At 34.4% G+C, this 20,267-nt stretch overlaps 1 protein-coding gene across 1 annotated transcript in view; it reads left to right on the top strand.

Annotated features, from left to right (window-relative positions):
* Positions 1-20,267, top strand: part of MDGA2 (MAM domain containing glycosylphosphatidylinositol anchor 2) — a 777,847-nt gene that overhangs the window by 665,705 nt on the left and 91,875 nt on the right. The window contains exon 9 of the mRNA XM_057722267.1: positions 325-594. Coding sequence (XP_057578250.1) covers positions 325-594 — 270 coding nt within the window. The remainder of the gene's footprint in view (positions 1-324; positions 595-20,267) is intronic.

The following is a 20,267-nucleotide window of genomic DNA, read 5'->3' as shown; positions in this document are numbered from 1 at the left end:
CATCATTTGGTTGCTAACAGTATAAACCAAACTCGCTTATGACAGTTTTTTTCTGGAAAGCAGCTAGAAAGAAAAAATAAACTCTGCCAGTTTCACCTGCAAATGCTTTTTTAAAGCAATGACTCTTATTCACTGCCCACACTCAAGAATCATGTTTCCCTACCCAAGCTGAAATTTCCGGAGCTAAATATGTTTTCCACCCACCTCTTAATATTCCTTCCCTGTTGCTAGATATATTCTTGAAAATAGCTTCTCACACTAAGAGTGGCCACTGGCTGATGGAAAACCACACATTTTATCTGTTTTAATATCTCTTTTCTAAAGATCCTCCTGCTGTGGAACCGGCATTTCTGGAAATCCGGCAAGGACAAGACCGGACTGTCACTATGAGCTGCAGGGTCCTGAGAGCCTATCCAATACGGGTGCTGACCTATGAGTGGCGCTTGGGCAACAAATTATTACGGACGGGTCAGTTTGACTCTCAAGAATACACAGAGTACCCGGTGAAGAGCCTTTCCAATGAAAACTATGGGGTTTACAATTGTAGCATCATAAATGAAGCTGGTGCAGGGAGATGCAGCTTTCTTGTTACAGGTAAGATGCTGAATATTTTACCTTTTTTTTTTTAAGATCATGGGCGTTCAGGCTTATGTCAGTATAAGAATGAAAGCATTTTGCAAATCCATGGAGCATACCATGAACACTTGACTGTTCTATTTAGAGCTTCTACTCATTTGTTTTCAAGGCAAGTTTATTTTAGTAGTTAAGATAGTTTATGTGCCTATAAAATTAGACAGAAGTTTATGTGAATTCAAGCAGATTTGGTGATGAGGTTGGTTATTTTGAGTGTTTCAGTAATAAAGTGACAAACCTTAACTAGCTTTATTTGGATCAAATTGCAAGTATTAATACATATTTTCTTCTGCAAGTCTAAAATCCCTTGTGATCTAATACCTGCTCTGGTTTTAGCAGCAGAGAGTGCTTTCTTTTTCTTATTTATTACCTCTTAATGTATGGTGAATCTCCACTTTGTCCTTGGCTTACCATAGGATCACAGATATTCAAAGGGAAATCAATATAGTTGTATCTGGCATATAATGAGTTAGAATTATCATTTTTGATGTCATTATATTTTAGCGTATTTAAAGAAATATTAAATCTGTATTAAATTTCATGTATTTGTTTAAATTATTTTTATAATCTAAAGTAAATCTATGTTATTTTTGAGCTAGGGTTTAGTCATACATTAAAAGGATATACTTTTCATTATTATTTTGTTGTAGATAAAGTTAGTTGTAACAGTTATAGTGTTTATGCTACTAAAAGAAGAAACTGGACATTGTGTATTATCTGGAAAAACAAGCATAAAAATTATGATTAAACTGTTTCAGACAATTAAATCTTGTTCATTAGTAATATAAATTCTTATTAATAACTTGTTACTTATAAGAGAACTCTCTAATATGGATTGCCTTAAGACATTTTTGCTTCCTGAAATGGGATATTAGGTAGATAAAATACAATTGACTAACCGAAAAACGTGAAGACATCCTCTCTGCTAAATCTTGCTACCTCTTGTTTTTGCAATCTCTTTTATTAACATTCAGTTGAACTTAAGGCTTTTCTATTTTGATTCTTAAAGTGAGCTATTAAAATGAAATCAAAAATCCCTAAGACAAACAGATGATTGAACTTGGTGTACCCCCCAAAAAATAATAAATAAATTAATTAATTAATTTAAAAAAAAATCCCTAGGACAGTCACTTACGTGGTGAACTAATTTTTATCCCTAGGAAATTTTACAAGGGTAAGGGAATGAAATCTACTATGCTATGGTGTAATTTAAATGGCATGATATTCTTTCATTCCTTATTTATATATTGTTATCCCAAAGCAATAAGAATCCTTCAAAGGCAATTGTTTTTCACATATTGGTACAAATGAAGCACTTTACTTTCTTTTATTAACCCTCCAAAATAAAAATACTCCATAAAATTAACTAAACCCCTTTCTTCAATCTTTTTGGCTTTATACAGATTCTGATTTTCTCTGACACTGTTTTCTAACTTTGACTAGTTTAGACCATGCTGCCTCTGCAAAATTTTCATTTGTTCTCTATTATATGATCCAAATCCTATTTTTTGAGCTAGAAGACAAGCTGAGACCAGAAGAAACACTAGCTCCATTCTCCCATTCCAGATCCATGGCATGCAGTAAATAGATTTCAGTAGCTACAGAAAGGAATATACCTGTTATGGACTGCCCCATAAAGGGAGAGGAAATAGCCCCATGCATTAATTTGTTTACAGTGTGCATTTTTCAATCTTCAGGTCAAACTCATTGTTTCAAGATCACATAAAATCTAGTAAAGTTTTGAAGAAGAGAAACGGAAATGATTGAATTCCAAATACAGTATAATTCAGGAAAATATAAAGAAATCTATGATTCCTTGGAATCAGACATCTGGAAGAAATTTTGAAAGGCCATTTACTTTTTTCTACTAAAACATACCAGAATTAGTAATCTTTACGAATTTCCCACAATTCAAAACTCTTTGAAGCTATGCAGAAGAGAACCAGGGAATATAATACATGCAAGGATGCCTATGTTCTTTATGCATGTGTTTCTTACCCATAGAACAGATCTTTGAAGGCAATTCTTTTTACTCCCTTGAGGCCCAAATTAACTAAGAAACATTTTAATTTTTATAGTTATAACTGTTTTACCAAATTTAAGAACACTCTTCCACTTGCTTGTCCTGAATGTCATGTAGTCACCTGAAACTGGACTTGATCTGACTGCACATCAAAATGTATAGAGTTGAACTAAAAGGCAATGGCAGCCCTCATGTCTATATTTATTTGAGCTCCTGTGAAAGCTCACAAGTTTGGACCTGTTTTCTTCGTTTATATCATGAGTATGTGACGGGTGTGGGTATTTGGGAGTAGGAGAGTGGGGTTGTGTTTACTAAGAAGTCAGAGGGGTGTGAGAATATTTTCCTGGAAAGGAAAAGAAGAAAGTAAGTGAAGGTATTTTGGGAAGAGTGACCAGCCTAGCTTGTAGTTCACTGTCTATGTTAGAAAATATTACCTATAAAACTACAAAATACTGTGTACTTTCATTTACTTTGTGTACTAACATGGTTATAGTGAAGCTAAGCCTAGTTCTTTTGTGGTTTAAGCCTTTGTGAACTATGGCAGGAACCCGAACACCATTTATCATATTTTTCTATGTTAGAATTTTTATGAGTTCTAAAAATAAATGTGACATATTAATTTATAGAATGTTTGCTTATAAATGTGCAATTCCAAGTATATATGTATAAGTACATAGACATAAGTATTTCTATATTAAATAGTTCTGTACTGTTTAGCAGATCACTAAACTGGAGCATGGATTTCACTTTGTCACAGGCTCAAATGCTCCACATTAACATTTGGAAAAAATGTTTTCAAATATTTCCAAGCGGCTGGGCACATTCATTACATTACAGATATGAGTGAATAACATGCTAGGTTAGGTCCTAGCACACAGCTAGATCCAGAAAAGAAAACCATTAAATCTAGGATGATGGAATAGATAGAGGGATGGCCAAGAGTGAATGATTAAATGGAAGGAATCTTATTGAAAATTATTTTTTTAATGGGAAAAGAACGAGGGTGAAAGAGTAGTTCAAGTTGAAAATGTGTAGTGGGCTGAATGGTGTCCCCCAAGAAGGTAAATCCATGTCCTAACCCCCCAAACCTGTGAATATCACTTTATGTGGCAATACATGATTAAGTTAAGGATTTTGAGAGAAGTAGCTTATCCTGGATCATCTACGTGAGCCTTAAAGGCAATAACATGTATCCTTATAATAGTAACAGAGGGAATTTTGAGAGAGGAGGAGGCAATGTGAGTGCAGAGGCAGGTATGCAGTTATAACCAATGTTTTGAAAACTCCTTTCTTTAAAATGCTACAAGTTGAATAGAACTGCTTTGCCAGATATCCTCAACTCTGATACCCTACTTAGGCTAAACCCCTGAGCCATGAACACAGCAACTTTTCACTAGTCAGCAAAGTTGTAAGCAGTGGTTACTTTTATTTTTAAAGTGTACAATTTGATATTTTTTTTCTTATTAGTAATGTATATATGGCAATCCCAATCTCCCAATTCATCCCACTCCAACGGGCGCCACCCCCCCATCCCCCCCCCCCCCCCCCCCCCCCGCTTTCCCCCAGCAGTGGTTAATTTTGCCTCCTAAAGAGCTAATTGGAGCAAGGCTACAGCTGCAAGAGGTAGAGCCTGAGAGGAAAAGCAACCTGGGAGCTTTGCGCCGCTGCCCTCTGCATCTGTCACTTTGTATTGGTTTTAGCTATACATTGGTAAAGACCCCTGGGGATGCTTCAACATTGAAATATTATACTCATTATACAATTAAGTAGAGATGTCTGCAGCAGCTTGATTACGTAGGAAAACAAATGAGAGGGAATCTGTTGGCAGATTCTGTTCAAGTGTCCAGGTTTAATGAAGATGCACTTTCACTTCCTTGAATATGAAAAACTAGGCTGTCTGAATTAAAATGCAGCATTGATTTATAAAGTTTTAAATTTCTCATGTATTTCAAATTGTTCTAATTGATATTCCTAAATATTTAGTGATTGAGTTGGTAGCTCTAAAACTGTTCCATAAGCATATTTCTTTCCTTTAACAGACTTGTTTCTGACAATGTTTATCTGTTGAAATATTTATGGGTGTCAGGAGATTGACTTAAAAGCAAACTGGACGAGGAAATGAATTATTTGAAAAGGGGAGAATTTTTCTGTTTACTTGTTTTGACTAGTTGCTTGAATGATATGTGGGAACTTTCATATGGCAGTATATACATGGTTACTTATTACACTAGGTTTTAGGTGAGAGAAAGTAATTCTTTAAATTGCCTTTATTGAAAGTATTGCAATGAAATAAAATTGAGATTGCCAAGGAAATTTTAGGATCGATGGTTTTATCTCTGTAATACTTAACACCATTACTGACCATCAGAATCAACACTCAGGAGCCATTGCCAGAAGGGTCTTAGAATAATTTTTTTTTAAAAATTGGTTTAATGCAGACACTTAATAGTTTTTATTGTTAAGCAATCTAATTGATGGTATTGTGTTAGTTACTTATTGCTGCATAACCAATTACTACAAACTTGGCATCTTAAAACAACATACATTTATTACAATTTCTATGTGTCAAGACTTATGTAGATCCTCTGTTTTGGGTCTCACAAGGCTGCAATCAAAATGTTTGTGAGATGTTCTTATCTGGGCTCAACTCATGTAAGAAGTTGAATCACTTCCAAGCTTATTAAGGTTAGTTAAAGATTTAATATTCTTGGGCTTCCCTGGCGGTGCAATGGTTGAGAATCCGCCCGCCAATGCAGGAGACACAGGTTCAAGCCCTGGTCCAGGAAGACCCCACATGCACCGGAGCAACTAAGCCCCTGAGCCACAACTACTGAACCTGCGCTGTACAGCCCACAAGTCACAACTATTGAGTCCATGTACCACAACTACTGAAGCCTGCACGCCTAGAGTCTGCGCCCCGCAACAAGAGAAGCCACCACAGTGAGAATCACATGCACCCCTGCTCACCACAACTAGAGAAAGCCTGCGCACAGCAACAAAGACCCAACACAGACAATAAATAAATTAACTAATTAATAATAAAAAAAGATTTAATGTTCTTATGGTTGCATGATAGACGGCCCTAACATTTTGCTAGTTGTTGCCTGAAGGCCACTGTCACGTCTTAGAAGATTTCTGCAGGTCCTAGAGATCACCTGTAATTCCTTGTCACGTGGGTTTTTGCAACATAGCTACTTAATTCATCAAGCCACGAAGAAGAATCTCTAGCTCTAGTCTGTTAAGATGGACTCTTATATAACACAACCTAATTGCTGAAGGAACATCCCATCACAGTTTTTCCCCCACCCTCCATGGGTGAGAGTGATACACAAAGATACGAAGAACAGAGGTAGAAATCATTGGCGTCACCTTAGGTTCAGTCTGCCATGTGTATCAACATGGAAGCAACCTAAACATCCATCAACAGATGAATGGATAAAAAAGATGTGGTACATATGTACAATGGAATATTACTCAGCTGTGAAAAGCAATGAAACTGGGACATTTGTAGAGACATGGATGGACTTGGAGACTGTCATACAGAGAGAAGTGAGTCAGAAAGAGAAAAACAAATACCGTATATTAACACATATATGTGGACTATAGAAAAATGGTACAAATCAACCGGTTTGCAAGGCGGAAATAAAGACACAGATCTAGAGAACAAACATATGGACACTAAGTGGGGAAAGCAGGGAGGGTTGGGGGGGGATGAATTGGGAGATTGGGATACCAAATTTTACACTCTAAATATATGCAGTTTATTGTATGTTAACTGTATCTCAATAAAAGTTCTAAAAAGAAAAAAGAAAAAAAAAACATTTCCTGCTGCTAGGAGTACTTTTAAATACAACCTACGTATGACACTGCTTTATCTATAGCAATATTTAAAGAAATCCTCATAGTTTAATCCCTTTCAATAAACATGGCAAATAGAGTTTTACAAACAAAAATTTGCCTGTGACTGTTGCTCTCACCTCCCACTGTTGCTTTTCAGTTTCCCAATATTTGTCCTGGGATTGTGCAGCCTCGACTTTTGATATTTCACAATATTCAGATTGAGATTTTGAAACTACTCTTTTCTCCATATTCAACACTGGCAGATCAGATACATAACCAAAATTAAATAGATCCTAGAGAACAAATAAAGCAAGAATGAGACATTTTTATGAAAGGGACTGCGTGCTATCAGTCAGTGAATGTAAAGAAATTCAGGATGACTGAGAACTGTAATATGCCTAAGACAGGATGTTGGATGACTCTAGCATTACTGAGTTCTAAAGAATGAAATGGATGAAATAACACCAAGTCAATTTTTGACTCCAAATCAAAATGTTTTTTTCTTGTTTTCTAAAGTGAGACTGAGTTATATAGTACCCAGATAGAAAATATATTTTATTCTCTGGCAATGCATACATTTGTGCTATTCAGCTGGATACTTGTTTGTTATGAATGTCTAAACATGAACAGCATAACGTGGAAAAATCATTAGAAATACCAGAAGTAAGAGCAAATGAACTGATGGAGAAGTATCTAATAAAATTCCCCGTGATAACTCTAAAGGTCAAAATACTTCAATGTCAAGTCAAATATTTTTCAGGGCTATAATTATGTTAAATTTATTAGGATTTTACTTATGATGATAAAAGATAGACTAATGGATCCCAGTGTTTCACTCAGCCTTATGAATTACAGTTACATTAAAATTATAGAGCAGAAAATGCATTATATGTATGTGCTAACAACTCTTAATGTAGTCTATAGTGTACAAAGTGATTCCACGTATATTCTTTTCCTTCAAACAGTTCTGCTATATGTGTAAAAGAAGTGGTTTCACCTTTCTGTGACAGATAAGCTAATGGAGGCTAAGGAAACCAAAAATAAAATGTGTATCTTCTGGCTGTAATTCAAGCTCTTTTTGATACACCTCAGTGACTCTTTTATTAGTGGTACTAATGGAATTTTTGGATAATTAAGCTAGACAAAATGTAGGTGAGCACATGCTGAATCTGAAATTCAGAAATAAAAATGTAAATATTAATTAAGGAAGTTAATACTATCACTTAGCAAAAATTTTATTATTTTAATATTGAATCTAATTTATCCAATATTTTAAGCACTGGAGCGAAGAGGGCTGATTAGAGGAAGGTTCATAGGAGTTTCTGTTGATCGTATCCTCCTCCTTGCCTGAGGAGTGGGCTGCATAGACAAGGTGAAACTGTTGAGGCCTAGCACACTCCACTATTTCAGGTTCAGAGCAGAAGAGTGACAGTAGAGTTCAAGCAGTGCTGGAGAAAGCTAGAATTTTCAGCTCAGCAAAACAGCATATACCTTCTTAAAGTTCCAAACATCCTGCTGAGCTATCAGGAGGATTAAGCCGTAGGCGTAAGGGCCATGCTTGAGAATAAAGGCTTGATCTAGATATTCCCGAACAAAGGCTAACGCCAAGCCCTGATGAGATTCATGGGGAGGTAGAATTTGGAAGTAGGGTTCCACCAGTTTGGAAGAGCAAGACTCTAGCTTCTCCATACATCTCACCCCAATAAGATGTAAAAAGGCAGAATACAAAAGTGTAAGGTGGTTAGCAGGCAGCTGAATTATCTACAAGATCAAACATCAACACTCTTTAGAGGAAGAGAGCATAGTGCAGTTATCTATAATATATTATATAATATATATTATATATTACAATGTAATAATGTAGTAATAATTACTAACAGTGCTCAATAAATAATAAAAATTACCTGACATGCAAAAAAAAATAGGAAAATGTTACCTTTAGTTAAGAATAACAGTCGTCTTTTAAAAACTAACCCTGAGATAGCCCAGTTGTTGGATATAGCAAAGCCTAGCTATTATAATAATTTTGAAATATTAAAGGAAAAAATGCTCAAAGATTTAAAGATAAATGCAGTATTTATGAACATATGGATAAGAAATTTCAGCAGAGTGAAAGAAATCCTCTAAAAAATAACCAAATGCAAATTCTATAATTAAAACTGGATTGTAACTGAAATGAAAAGATTATGTAGGTGGGATGAACAACACATTGGAAAAGGTAGAAGGATCTAATTGAAACAGCTGAGACTATCTGATAGAAAAAGACTGAAGACTAAAGAAAAAAGACCTAAGGACCTGGAGGATAATAAAAATGGTCTAAGATAATTGCAATTGAAGCTCTAGAAGAGAATGAGAATGGGACCAAAAAAAAAAAAGTTTTTCAAACCCACAGATCCAAGCATATCGTGGAACACAAAGCAAGAACAAATACAAATAAAATCACACCTAGGCACATCATAATCCAATTGCAGTAAACCGAAGACAAGAAATTTTCAAAGCAGCCAGAAGAAAAATGGTACTCTGATGATATGCATGACAGCTACCTTCTCATTAGAAACAATGTGAGCTAGAAGACAATGAAACGACGTCCTTAAATCTTTAATCATCTTTAAGATACTGTCAGTTCATAATTTTATTTCCAGTGAAAACATGCTTTAAAATAGGGTCAAACAAAAATATTTTTCTGGAAAATTAAAGCTGGAGAATTAGTAGTCAGTAAAACTGCACCACAAAACATGCCAAAAGGTATTCTTCATACCAAAGGAAACAGTTATCAGTGGAAACCAAGGATCTATACAGAGAAATAATCTTTTCTCCTATGTTTTCCTCTGTGAGTTTTATGTTTTCAGATCTTATGTTCAAATCTTTAACCCGTTATGAGTTAAATTTTGTGTATGGTGAAAGACAAGGGTCCAATTTTATTGTTTTTAAAATGGATACCTAGTTTTTTCAACATCTTTTTTTGAAGAGACTGTCCTTTCTCCATTGTGTATTCTTGGCCCCCTTGAAGAAGATCAGTTGACCGTATATGAGCGAGTTTATTTCTGGGCTCTCTGCACACGCACACACACACACACGAACACAAGGAAGCTTTTACCGGTGATGGATATGTTTATTGCCTAGATTGTAATGATAGTAACAGGAGTTGCACATATATCTAAATTTTCCAAATTGTATTATATTAATTATGTGCAGTTTTTTATATACCAATTATGCCTCAATAAAGCTGGGGGGAGAAATGGAATGAAGATGATCAGATTGAGTAAATAGGTGGGTAAAGATAAGACTATGTGGTTTGTTTTCTGTTTTTGATAATTTCCCTAATAAACAGCTGCAGAAACAGTGGTCAGCAAATTACACTTGGGGATCAGCCAACTGTTTTTATAGATGAAGGTTAATTGAACACAGCTTTCTTCATTTGCTTGTGTATTGTCTATGGCTCCATTCATGCTACAACAGGAAAGGTCAGTAGTTGTAACAGCAACCATATGGCTCATAACCTAAAGTATTGGGTTGGCCAAAAAGTTCATTTGGAATTTTCTATAAGATGTTACAGAAGAACCCAAACAAACTTTTTGGCCAACGTAATATTTACCATCTATCCCTTTGAGAAAAAGTCTGTCAGTCCTTGGTTTGAAGCAAAAATAATAACACTAGAAGTTAGGGTTTATAACATATTATGAACTGAACTGTTACAACAATAGCACAAACAATGGGATTAATTTGAGTTGTATTGTTCTAAATTTATAACATTTGTGCAGTGGGAACTGAGAGCAAATAGGGACTTCAGAGAAGCATGAAATGTGAAGTGTGATGTATTAAGTGATACAATATTGACTCTAAACAGAATCAATTGACATACATACACTACCAAATGTAAAATAGATAGCTGGTAGGAAGTTGCTGTATAACATAGAGAGATAAACTCGATGATGGGTGATGACTTAGAGGGCCAGGATAGGGAGAGTGGGAGGGAGTCGTGGGAGGGAGGGGATATGAGGATATATGTATAAATACAGCTGATTCACTTTGGTGTACCTCAAAACTGGCACAACAGTGTAAAGCAATTATATTCCAATAAAGAGCTTAAAAAAGAATAAAATAAAATAAATAGAATCAATAAGTTAAAATTGTATAGTTTTTGCCATACAGAAACTTCTAAAAAAATTTTTAAAAAGTGGTACATTGAAGAAATTAAAATACCTTTGAATTTACTCAAAAAGTCATAGGAAAAGAACAACAGATGAACAACAACAACAACACCGGAGGGACAATGAAAACTATGAGCAAGAAAATAGACTTTAACTTAATTATATGAATAATTACATGAAATGTAAATGAACTTAACACTTCAGTTGTCAGAAATTATTGAAATGGATTTAAAAAAAAGCAACAACAAAAAAGCAAGCTGTCTACCAGATAGACACTGCTATCTACAAGAAACACATGTTAAATGCAAAGACACAAAGAAGCTGAAAGAAGAGGGTGGAGGAATACATAACATGCAAAGAGCTTATAAGAAAGCTGACATGGCCATATTATTACTAGACAAAGTAGATTTCAAGACAGAAACATTTTAAGAGTTAAAGAGGGACATTTAAGAGTAAAAGCAGAATTTATAGGGAAGATTATACAGCTCTAAATATATGTGCACCTAATAATAGAGCTTCAAAATTCATAAATAAAAAAGTGCCAGGAGGAATAATCTACTCATAATTATACTAAAGGTTTTAACATCCATCTATGAGTGATTTATATGTACCCAGAAAATCACTAATGTTTTAGCAGATTTGAACCTTACTACAAGCAAACTAAATTGATATTTGTATATTATTATTAACTACACATTGTTTCATGTGCACATGGAATACTCACCAAGATAGATAATATGCCTAGCAAACATTTGCCTTCTAAAATTGGGAAGAAAACAAAAATACCCACTCTCATCAGTTACAAATATTGTACTTCAGGTCCTCACCACTACAATAACACAAGGACAGTAAATAACATGCATAAAAGTCAGAAAGGAAGAAGTAAAGTTACTTCTATTCACAGATTATGTGGTTGGTTTTACAGACAGTGCTGAAGTACCTACGAGGAAATCTACTTGAATTAAGATAATTTAGCAAAAGCATATGATGCAAAATTAGTATGTAAAATCATATTTCTGTATAATAGCTACAAAAATTTGAAACTGAAATGTAAAAAATTTCCAATGACATCATAGTGTGAATAAATTTAATAAAATATGCACAAGACATACACTGAAATATACAAAAAAATTGCTGAGGGAAATGAACCTAAATAAATGGAGAAATATACCAAGTTCATGTTTTAGAAGAATCAATATTGTTTTCATACTTATTGTCTCCAAATTGATCTACAGATTCACTGCAATCCTAACCAAATTCCCAACATGTTTTTTTTTTTGTTTTTGTTTGTGTAGAAATTGAAGAACTTACTCTAGATTTTATTTGGAAAGCTAAGGCTTAACGATAGCTAGACGTGTGTTGAAGGGGAAAAAGAACAAAGTTGGAGGACTCACACTATCCTATTTCAAGTCTTACTGTAAAGTCACAGTAATCAAGATAGTGTGGTTTTTGTATAAATATAAATACATGGTTCATTGAAACAGGTTAAAGGATCCAAGAATAGATCTCTAAGGTCACAGATATAATACACATACGGTCATTGAACTTTTTAAAGTCACCAGCATAATCCATTAGGAAATGATAGTTTTCTGAATAAATTGTGCTAGAACAACTGGATATTTGTATTAAAAAAAAAACTTAAACAATACCTCGTTATCCACAAGATTAATTAGAAATTGATTATAGATATAAACATAAAAAACTAAAATTGTAAAATTCTAGGAGAAAATCTAGGCAAATTTGGAATAGAAAGTAAACCAAAAAAATCACCAATCTTTTAAAAATATTGTAAATAATAATACAAACATAATTAAAACTACAGTCTTTCTGCTCTTCAAAAGATCATTAAAAAAGGAAAAGCTTCCACATATAAGCAATGTCATATGATATTTGTCTTTCTCTCTCTTACGTCACTCAGTATGACAATCTCTAGGTCTATCCATGTTGCTACAAATAGCATTATTTTGTTCTTTTGTATGGCTGAGTAATATTCCCTGTGTATATGTACTACTGTATAGCACAGGGAACTCTACTCAATACTCTGTAATGGCCTATGTGGGAAAAGAATCTTAAAAAGAGTGGCTATATGTATAACTGATTCACTTTGCTGTATACCTGAAACACTGTAAATCAACTATACTCCAATAAAAATAATTTTTTAAGTTATTGGTCTAAAGAAACAAAAAAATAAATAAAATAAAAAAGGAAAAAGAAAAAGCAAGTCATGGGCTAGAAAAAAAATATTTGAAATACATGTTTGTGACAAAGGGTTTATATCCAGAGTATATAAATAATTATTCAAACTCAATAAGATGAACAGTCCAATTAAAAATTGACAAGAGACTTGAATATGCATTGCACAAAAGAACATACAATTGACCAGTATTTGTATTAAAACTGGTAACCATCATTTGTTATCAGAGAATTGAAACTTAAAACACAATGAGTTAGCACTACACACACATTACAATGACTAAAGTTAAAAAGAATTACAATAGCAAATGTAGGTGAAGATATATAGTCACTGAAATTATCACACAGTATTGCTGGGAGTGTAGAATGGGATTTCTCTTTTGAGAGTGGCTTGTAAGTCTCTCAAAAACTTAAATATGTACTTACCAAGTGATCCAGCAATTCTACTTCCAGATGATTACTCAACAGAAATGAAAATGTATGTCTGTACAGAGACTTATATGCAAACTTTAATAGCAGCTGTATTTGTAATAGTGTCTAACTAGAAACAACCCAAATATCCATCAACAGGTGGCTGGATAAACAACTTATGATCTAACCTACTCATACAGTGGAATTTTACTCAGTCATAAAAATGGAGAGAACTACTGATACACAATGCGTGAATGGATGGATTTCAAAAACAATTATGTTGAATAAACACAACCAGACACAGAAACTGCATACTTTGAGATTCCATTTATGTGAATTTCCTGAACAGGCAAAACTAATCTGCTGGTGCTGAGGGTGGAGTTGGTTGATTACAAAGGAGTAGGAGGTAACTTTCTGCAGTGATGGAAATCTCCTATATCCTGATTGGCAATTACATAGTAATATATATTTTTCTAGATTCGGTGAAATCTGCACTTAAAATATGTGCATTTTATTGTATGTAAATTATACCTCAGTAAAAAAAGTATTACTGAAAAGTGGATGATAACCACCAAATAAGGGTTGGAAGTAGGAAGTGTTTCATAATATGAATGGAATTTGTTCTGTTTACTGTTATCGTGCGTATACTTTTTCTAATCCATATTGTGTTAAGTTTTTTTTAATTTGATTGTTCCTCAAGAATCCTTTGTTCCTTTTTTCTCCCCTAACCTCTAAATTACTTTCCTTTAAGAGAAGACAGTAAACTGGTTATTTTCATAGTAATTCCCCTCCCCAAGATAACCACTACTGTCTTTGCCCAGCTATAGCTCTTACTTTAAGAGATAGTGACTGTTACATTAAGAATATTGAATGAACCAGTATATTGGTAACAAAGGTCATGTACACAAGTGAAATCAGAAAGATATGAATCAGGTTTTGGAGAATTACCATTTTATAAGCGGGACTGTCACTGCTGGGTAGAATAAAGGGAAGACAGAAATACCAGCCTAGCAGGGTAGGACACAATATTCCAAAACTATTTCTCATAGCTTCTTTATATTATTTTGGGCAGGCATTAGATCCAGTTTGTATAGGATAAGAAATGGTTTGAAGTCACAAATAGTTGCCCCTGAGAGAAAAGAATTTTCATAATATTCTCTGGCACCAGAAATGAATAAAACAAAGAAACCCAAAGATAGAAATGCACACATATGTATGTGAATATTATATGTTTAGTATTTCTATTCTTGATTCTGTTTAGCACTTAATACAGTTGGATTTTTTCAGTAGATATTGGGTGGCACTAAAATCTGTGAAAAATTCAAAGGACTTTTCTGTTCAGTGGAATCAAATCCATATCCCAAACCTCCAAGTGTCTATTTAAGCATTTGGCCTTTATCCATCACCCTGAAAGAATGATTAATGGATGAGAACAGTGCAAAACTTGTTTCAAAGACATGCCAGAAACCAGACTTAAGGCAGTCAGGTGAGAGATTCCACAGATGATTGACCACAACCTCATCCGTTGTCTGTTCTCAAGGGATATTTTGTGACTTAGCAGTAAGTTGAGAAAGTCAGTAGAGATTTTCTTTTTATAAATTCTTTTCGAATTTTGGACCGGAGGATATAACCAGTCTTATGATTTTACATTAGTTACATAAGCATTACTTAAGAAATCACCTTCTTTCATTGTTCTAATGAACTTTGTCGATTTCCAAAGAACTCATCAAAGTGACAGTTACTAGTAGCCTCGGGATCTAACTGCAGGCAGATCCCGGCTCTGCAGTCAGATCCAGACCAGTGCTTCTTAGCAATATAAGAACAGTTATTTGTGCTCTAATCTTTTTCTTGCTCTAGGAGTCATAGTCACAGATCTTTTGGTTATTCTTAGAGAGTCACAGTTATTCAGTTTCAATAACTGGTTTCCTTTATCCACATCTAAATCCACTTTGTTAATTCAAGTTATATGTTTTGTAGAAAATAAATGTTCCTAGAAAATAAACAGCATACCTTCTGGGCTCCTCTCCAGCTCACTGGCACACCTCTTGCTGCCTGCCTAAATGATATTCAGCACATTCATATTCAGCAGCGGACCACCCACATGTCCGGCAGCGGTGCTTGCCAAGAAGTTAATGTGCTTTATAAGTACACCACTGAACATTCAGTCCTCTCGGCCTGAGGGCCACTGGGTCAGTTCATCCATCTGTTCCCCCTCCAAGCACACACTCCAACCAATGGTCCTTTAAAGGAATACCAGGCTTTTAGATACTTTGGAACTGTTAAGTTTTTAGGGAATGTGAAGCTTTAGGAAAGACTGAATTATTTGCAGCTTATTATAGATTCACTATTTCTGAGTTGTGTTTAATTAGTACATGTAGTTCTCATTCTAGAGATTTAGTCAACCCTTATCTTTATAAATTCCTGACTTGATAATACTTTCAGATAACGATATAATATGGCAAATCTGGTTGAGTCCCAAGGATAAATTGTAGTTTAAGTTTCCATGCTCACAAGGGGCCAAGTAGGGAAGCAGGGATCCTTTTTAGATTACTGAGAGTAGCATCTTAGCAGGAAATCCACCACCCTGTACAGTCTTTCTGTGTGAATTAGGAAAAAGGTGCCCCTTTGTTCAAGCAATTGTAACTCCCATACCAGGGTACAAGTGGTTGCAAGAGAAACAGAGCCTGGATTTCAGCCCCTCTCACCCCTTTAGCCAGTCACACGTGGTCCAGAGCAACCAAAGTCGTTAGGTGTTAGAATAAAAAGGGCTTTGGAAGTGGATTCAGAATGCAGCTTTGTTACTCCACAGTTGCTTACTATAGGGCAAGTTGTTTAAGATCTCTAATCGTCCCTTTTATCTTTTGTGAAAGGAAAATGGTAAGAGTATTCTTATCCTGCAGGAGATTGTGAATATTAAGAAACATAACGTATGCAAGTGATTATCATAGTGTCTGGCAAATAGCAAAGTTAACCACGTAAGTGCCTTTAATAATCTAATTTTTGTCTAGGAGAGATCACGCATCAATTCTTCCTTAAGGCTGGAAAGAACTGTTTTATTCCCTAGATTAAGCTTTCTCCTAATGTCGCAATTAGAATATTTTCTGTGTACAGGTAGAACACTGGAAGCAGGCTTACCAAGAGGAAGACCCCAGAAGAAAGAATTTCTTGAGAATTTTATGAAAAGTTGCCCACCTACAGACATATATATGCTATATGAAAAGAAAAATCCTTCACTATCTGATATTACAAAACTGAACAAAAATAAATTGAATCTCTAATATTGCATTATCAGTGGGGTTTTCCCCTTGTTTGGGCATATTCTATTTCAAGTTTGAACATTGGTATGTTTTTCACACACTGTTTCTGTTACATAAATCAGATTTACATAAAATTTCCCCACACTGTACACAACCTCAGTGGAGAAGTTCTCTGACTGTCCCTTCCATGGAAGCTGGAATAAGAAAGAAAAGGCAGGAAAGCCTAAAGTGACTGGCTTTTGAATTATATGTGAGGCGCCTTTTGGGGATGCCCAGGAAAAGGAAGGGAAAAGTTTTGGAGTCTTACAAAACTGTGGACCCTGATAAATAAGTAGCGATTTTGGTTATTCCATATCTTGGCTCATAAATATTCGTGTATGTTTAAGGAGAATGCAAATAGTATTTCTGTTTCCTTTTTGGGCCATATTAGAATTAGCAATTGAGTTTCTAAATAAAAGGTTGCTAGTTACTTCAGTGATTTGACTTTCTAGCAGCATTTTTTAGGTATGGGATGTATAGGACAAGCCCAGGGAAATAGAAATGGTCAAGGGTACACTCACTATTTTTACAAAAGAGTGCGCTCGCTACAAAATAGGAGATTTGCGCCTAGCTCAGGAATCGGACACCATGTAGGTTTAATCATTTTCTGTTTCCGAATCTGCTTCTGTCCTGTGAAATGTAATGATCTATAGAATTTCTTCTGCAACTTCTGTTGTCTCTGGTCCCCATGCCATCTCATGCATACATATTCTAGGGTCATTAACAAGCATAGTTGTGATACATGAAAAAAATGGCACAACTCTTGAAGGAACAGCGAAAGAGAATCACAAAATCAGCCAAGAGCCACCATTGTGACATGGCCAGATGTGGTACTTTAGGTAGCTACTCTGACCATGTGCTTCCCTCACCAATGACAAGAAAGTTTGGTGTGTGCTTCCCTTTCCCACTGATAGCTGACATGTACCGTGTATTAACGACATGTTTTTCTAAAATATAAATTGAAGCAAAAGAGTTTTGTATTCTTTCTGCCTTGGGAGTATCTGGGGCAGTATTTTCTGAAAAGAGAGATTTCTAATAATTTCATTTTATCCTAACATTCCTGAAATGAAATACATTGAGGAAGGTTGGGATGATCAGACCCTTTCAATCTGAAAGTCAACTTCCTCTGCATATTTAGGTGAATGGTATAACCTCTTTTTTATTCTCACAAAATATTCATTTGGTTCTTTTTGAGGGATGATCTACAGACCAGACAACGACGGTAGTCTGCATTATGTCAGTAATTATGATATTCATATTAACTTTCAAGATTTGCAGTCCAAGCCAAGTAATAGCCCTCTGCATGTTTGCCCTTCCAACTTCTGTGAAGACTAAAAGAAGTTAATATTTGTGGAAGTACTTTTTAACTATAAATTCCTATATAAATTTGAGATACGATTTTCATCTCACGAGATTTTTCTTGCTCCATGAGTCCATAGTTGTAGTGTTAAAGTATAATAGAATAACTTTTAACAACAATCCTGGATATATCATTCTGGTAGATGTTTCGAATACTTGACAAAATAGTAGTGAGCAAAGGCCCTGGGGCCAACTCTATTTTACACAAAGGGATATTGTATAAAATTGAAGTACAGAATTTAAGAGCTGCCTTTTCTCTTTCTCTCACGTCTCTCCTCCGCCAATAGTCAACCATCTTTATTCCCAGAGGAGCTCTCCAGATTATTTTTCTTTAGAACGTGTGGTTTTTAATACATATAACACTTAGATATTTCCAAGTAAAATATCAGTGGATTGATAATTTTTATTTCTAAACGTTCTCTAAACCCTTAGCAGCTTCCTATTTATGCCTAATGTGAAAGCTAATTGTTTCATCAAATCCAAATCATCTTTTAAATTTTTTTGGCCAGATCCTAATCTAAGCCTATTTTGAAAAAAAATGCTCATATTATTCACATTTAGCATAGTTTTTGGCAAGGTACGTTCAGGTTTTTAGAGTAAAAGGGTTATTCATTTAAGTTGAAATGTTATCTAGTAAGTGCATGTATTTATTTTATATTACCCAAGACAACCATGTGTATTTGGTGTGTAAGCCAGTAACTACTTTGCCTAGATATTTTGTCTTCTAGGCTGATGCCAGAAGGGGGTCAGAGATGACTCAATTGTGTTGAAATAGCGCTTCATTAAAGTTTAAAAAAAAATAGGAGCTCATTTAAATTTGTCTGGTTTAGTTTTTAAATTGCTTCAAGTTCCTGTGCTTTTAAACAATAGCAATGGAACCAAACTATGGAACTCTTCCTAGAGACTTTTATTTACATTCTTTTTTTTTTCTTTGTGGGAGAGTGCAGTGTGAGATTAATGTTTATTAAATACTTACTGTTTCCTCAGTGCTATGATAGGTATTTTATATAGACTATGTCAAATAATTTAAATAGAATAAATTTTATATTTTGATCCATTGGGATCTCCAGAGATATCTTTTTAACCTAGGAAACTTTTTTTTGAGAGCCAAAAAACCTCTGAGTCCTTACCAGTAACAAATGAATCTATCATTACTTGCTGATTATATGATATTCATTCATTCTTTATTCTATTAAGTAAGGAATCTTGACTTTATATGGTAGATCCCTGCTCAGATAAAATCACGAACGCTTCTGAGAAGTGTTAAATTTGGGGATAATTTTTACAATGGGAAACATCACATTAGCTTCCAAGTGATATGGATATATGTGGCTTGAGCAGTTAGTGATTTGTTAAAATGAACCCTTTTCTTTCAAGAAGTAATTACTAAGCCATATTACTTCTGAAAACCCTACTTAATTGTCTACCCATTTCAGTCTGAGTGATTTCTTTCCTGATAGCCAAGGACTCTTGGGAAGTTATGTAGTGTTTGTACCTGGTCATCATTTTCAGTTTATACTTCCTAGCAAATAGGCCTGGAGGCCGCATTCTTTGGTCTTGTTTTAATGGCTTCTACCTTCCTAGAGATTAAGGAAAAGGCTAAATTACTAATATATGAAGATGATTTTAGGGGAATTTATAAAATTGGATCTTGTGTTCATTCCCCATTTCAAGAAATGAGGTAAAAATGATACTTTAATGTAGATAATTTGAACTCATAAAAGTTAAATAATTTTCCAAGTAGATATTTCTATAAACACATTTATTGTAAATATCTAATCATTGAGGAAGTATCTGTAAAGGAAAATTGAATTATATTATGGGATATTATATTCAAGTGAACTTAAATTATTGAAGCAAACGGTAAAAAGACTAAGTTTTCCACATGTCTAAGTATCTTCTTTTAATTTCTTTTTTTGTTAATTAGGAAAAGAGCGTTGATATCTATGTAATTTTAATCAGTTAAAAACTGTTACACTTCATGTGAACACATTTTAATAAATAGTATGAATTTTATGAAGCCATTTCATGAGCATGTCATGAGAATCTTGCTATATGGTATTTTCTCTGAATGCATCTTATAAGATTATGTTAATAATAACTAATCAACTTCACATCTATGTGGATCAAGCAAGAATAATTGAGATTTGTCAACTTCTAGGTAATCTACAAACATTATTCCATTTTGCCCTATATCACTTTTTGTTATTCCAGTGATATTCTTTGATGATTTATGGATTCTTCCAGCAACTTTTGTTTATTTAAATAAAACTTTAAAGGAAATTTCTGTCAAGGCTTTCACTGACATGACCACAACTAAATTGACAACATTGTCTCATTTATCCTAAAAAGGACCCTAAA

This window comes from Hippopotamus amphibius, chromosome 2 (genome assembly GCF_030028045.1).
Source record: "Hippopotamus amphibius kiboko isolate mHipAmp2 chromosome 2, mHipAmp2.hap2, whole genome shotgun sequence".
NCBI classification, from domain to species: Eukaryota; Metazoa; Chordata; class Mammalia; order Artiodactyla; family Hippopotamidae; genus Hippopotamus; species Hippopotamus amphibius.
Note: the sequence above shows the minus strand (reverse complement) of the source record. Positions and strands in the feature narration are given on the sequence as shown.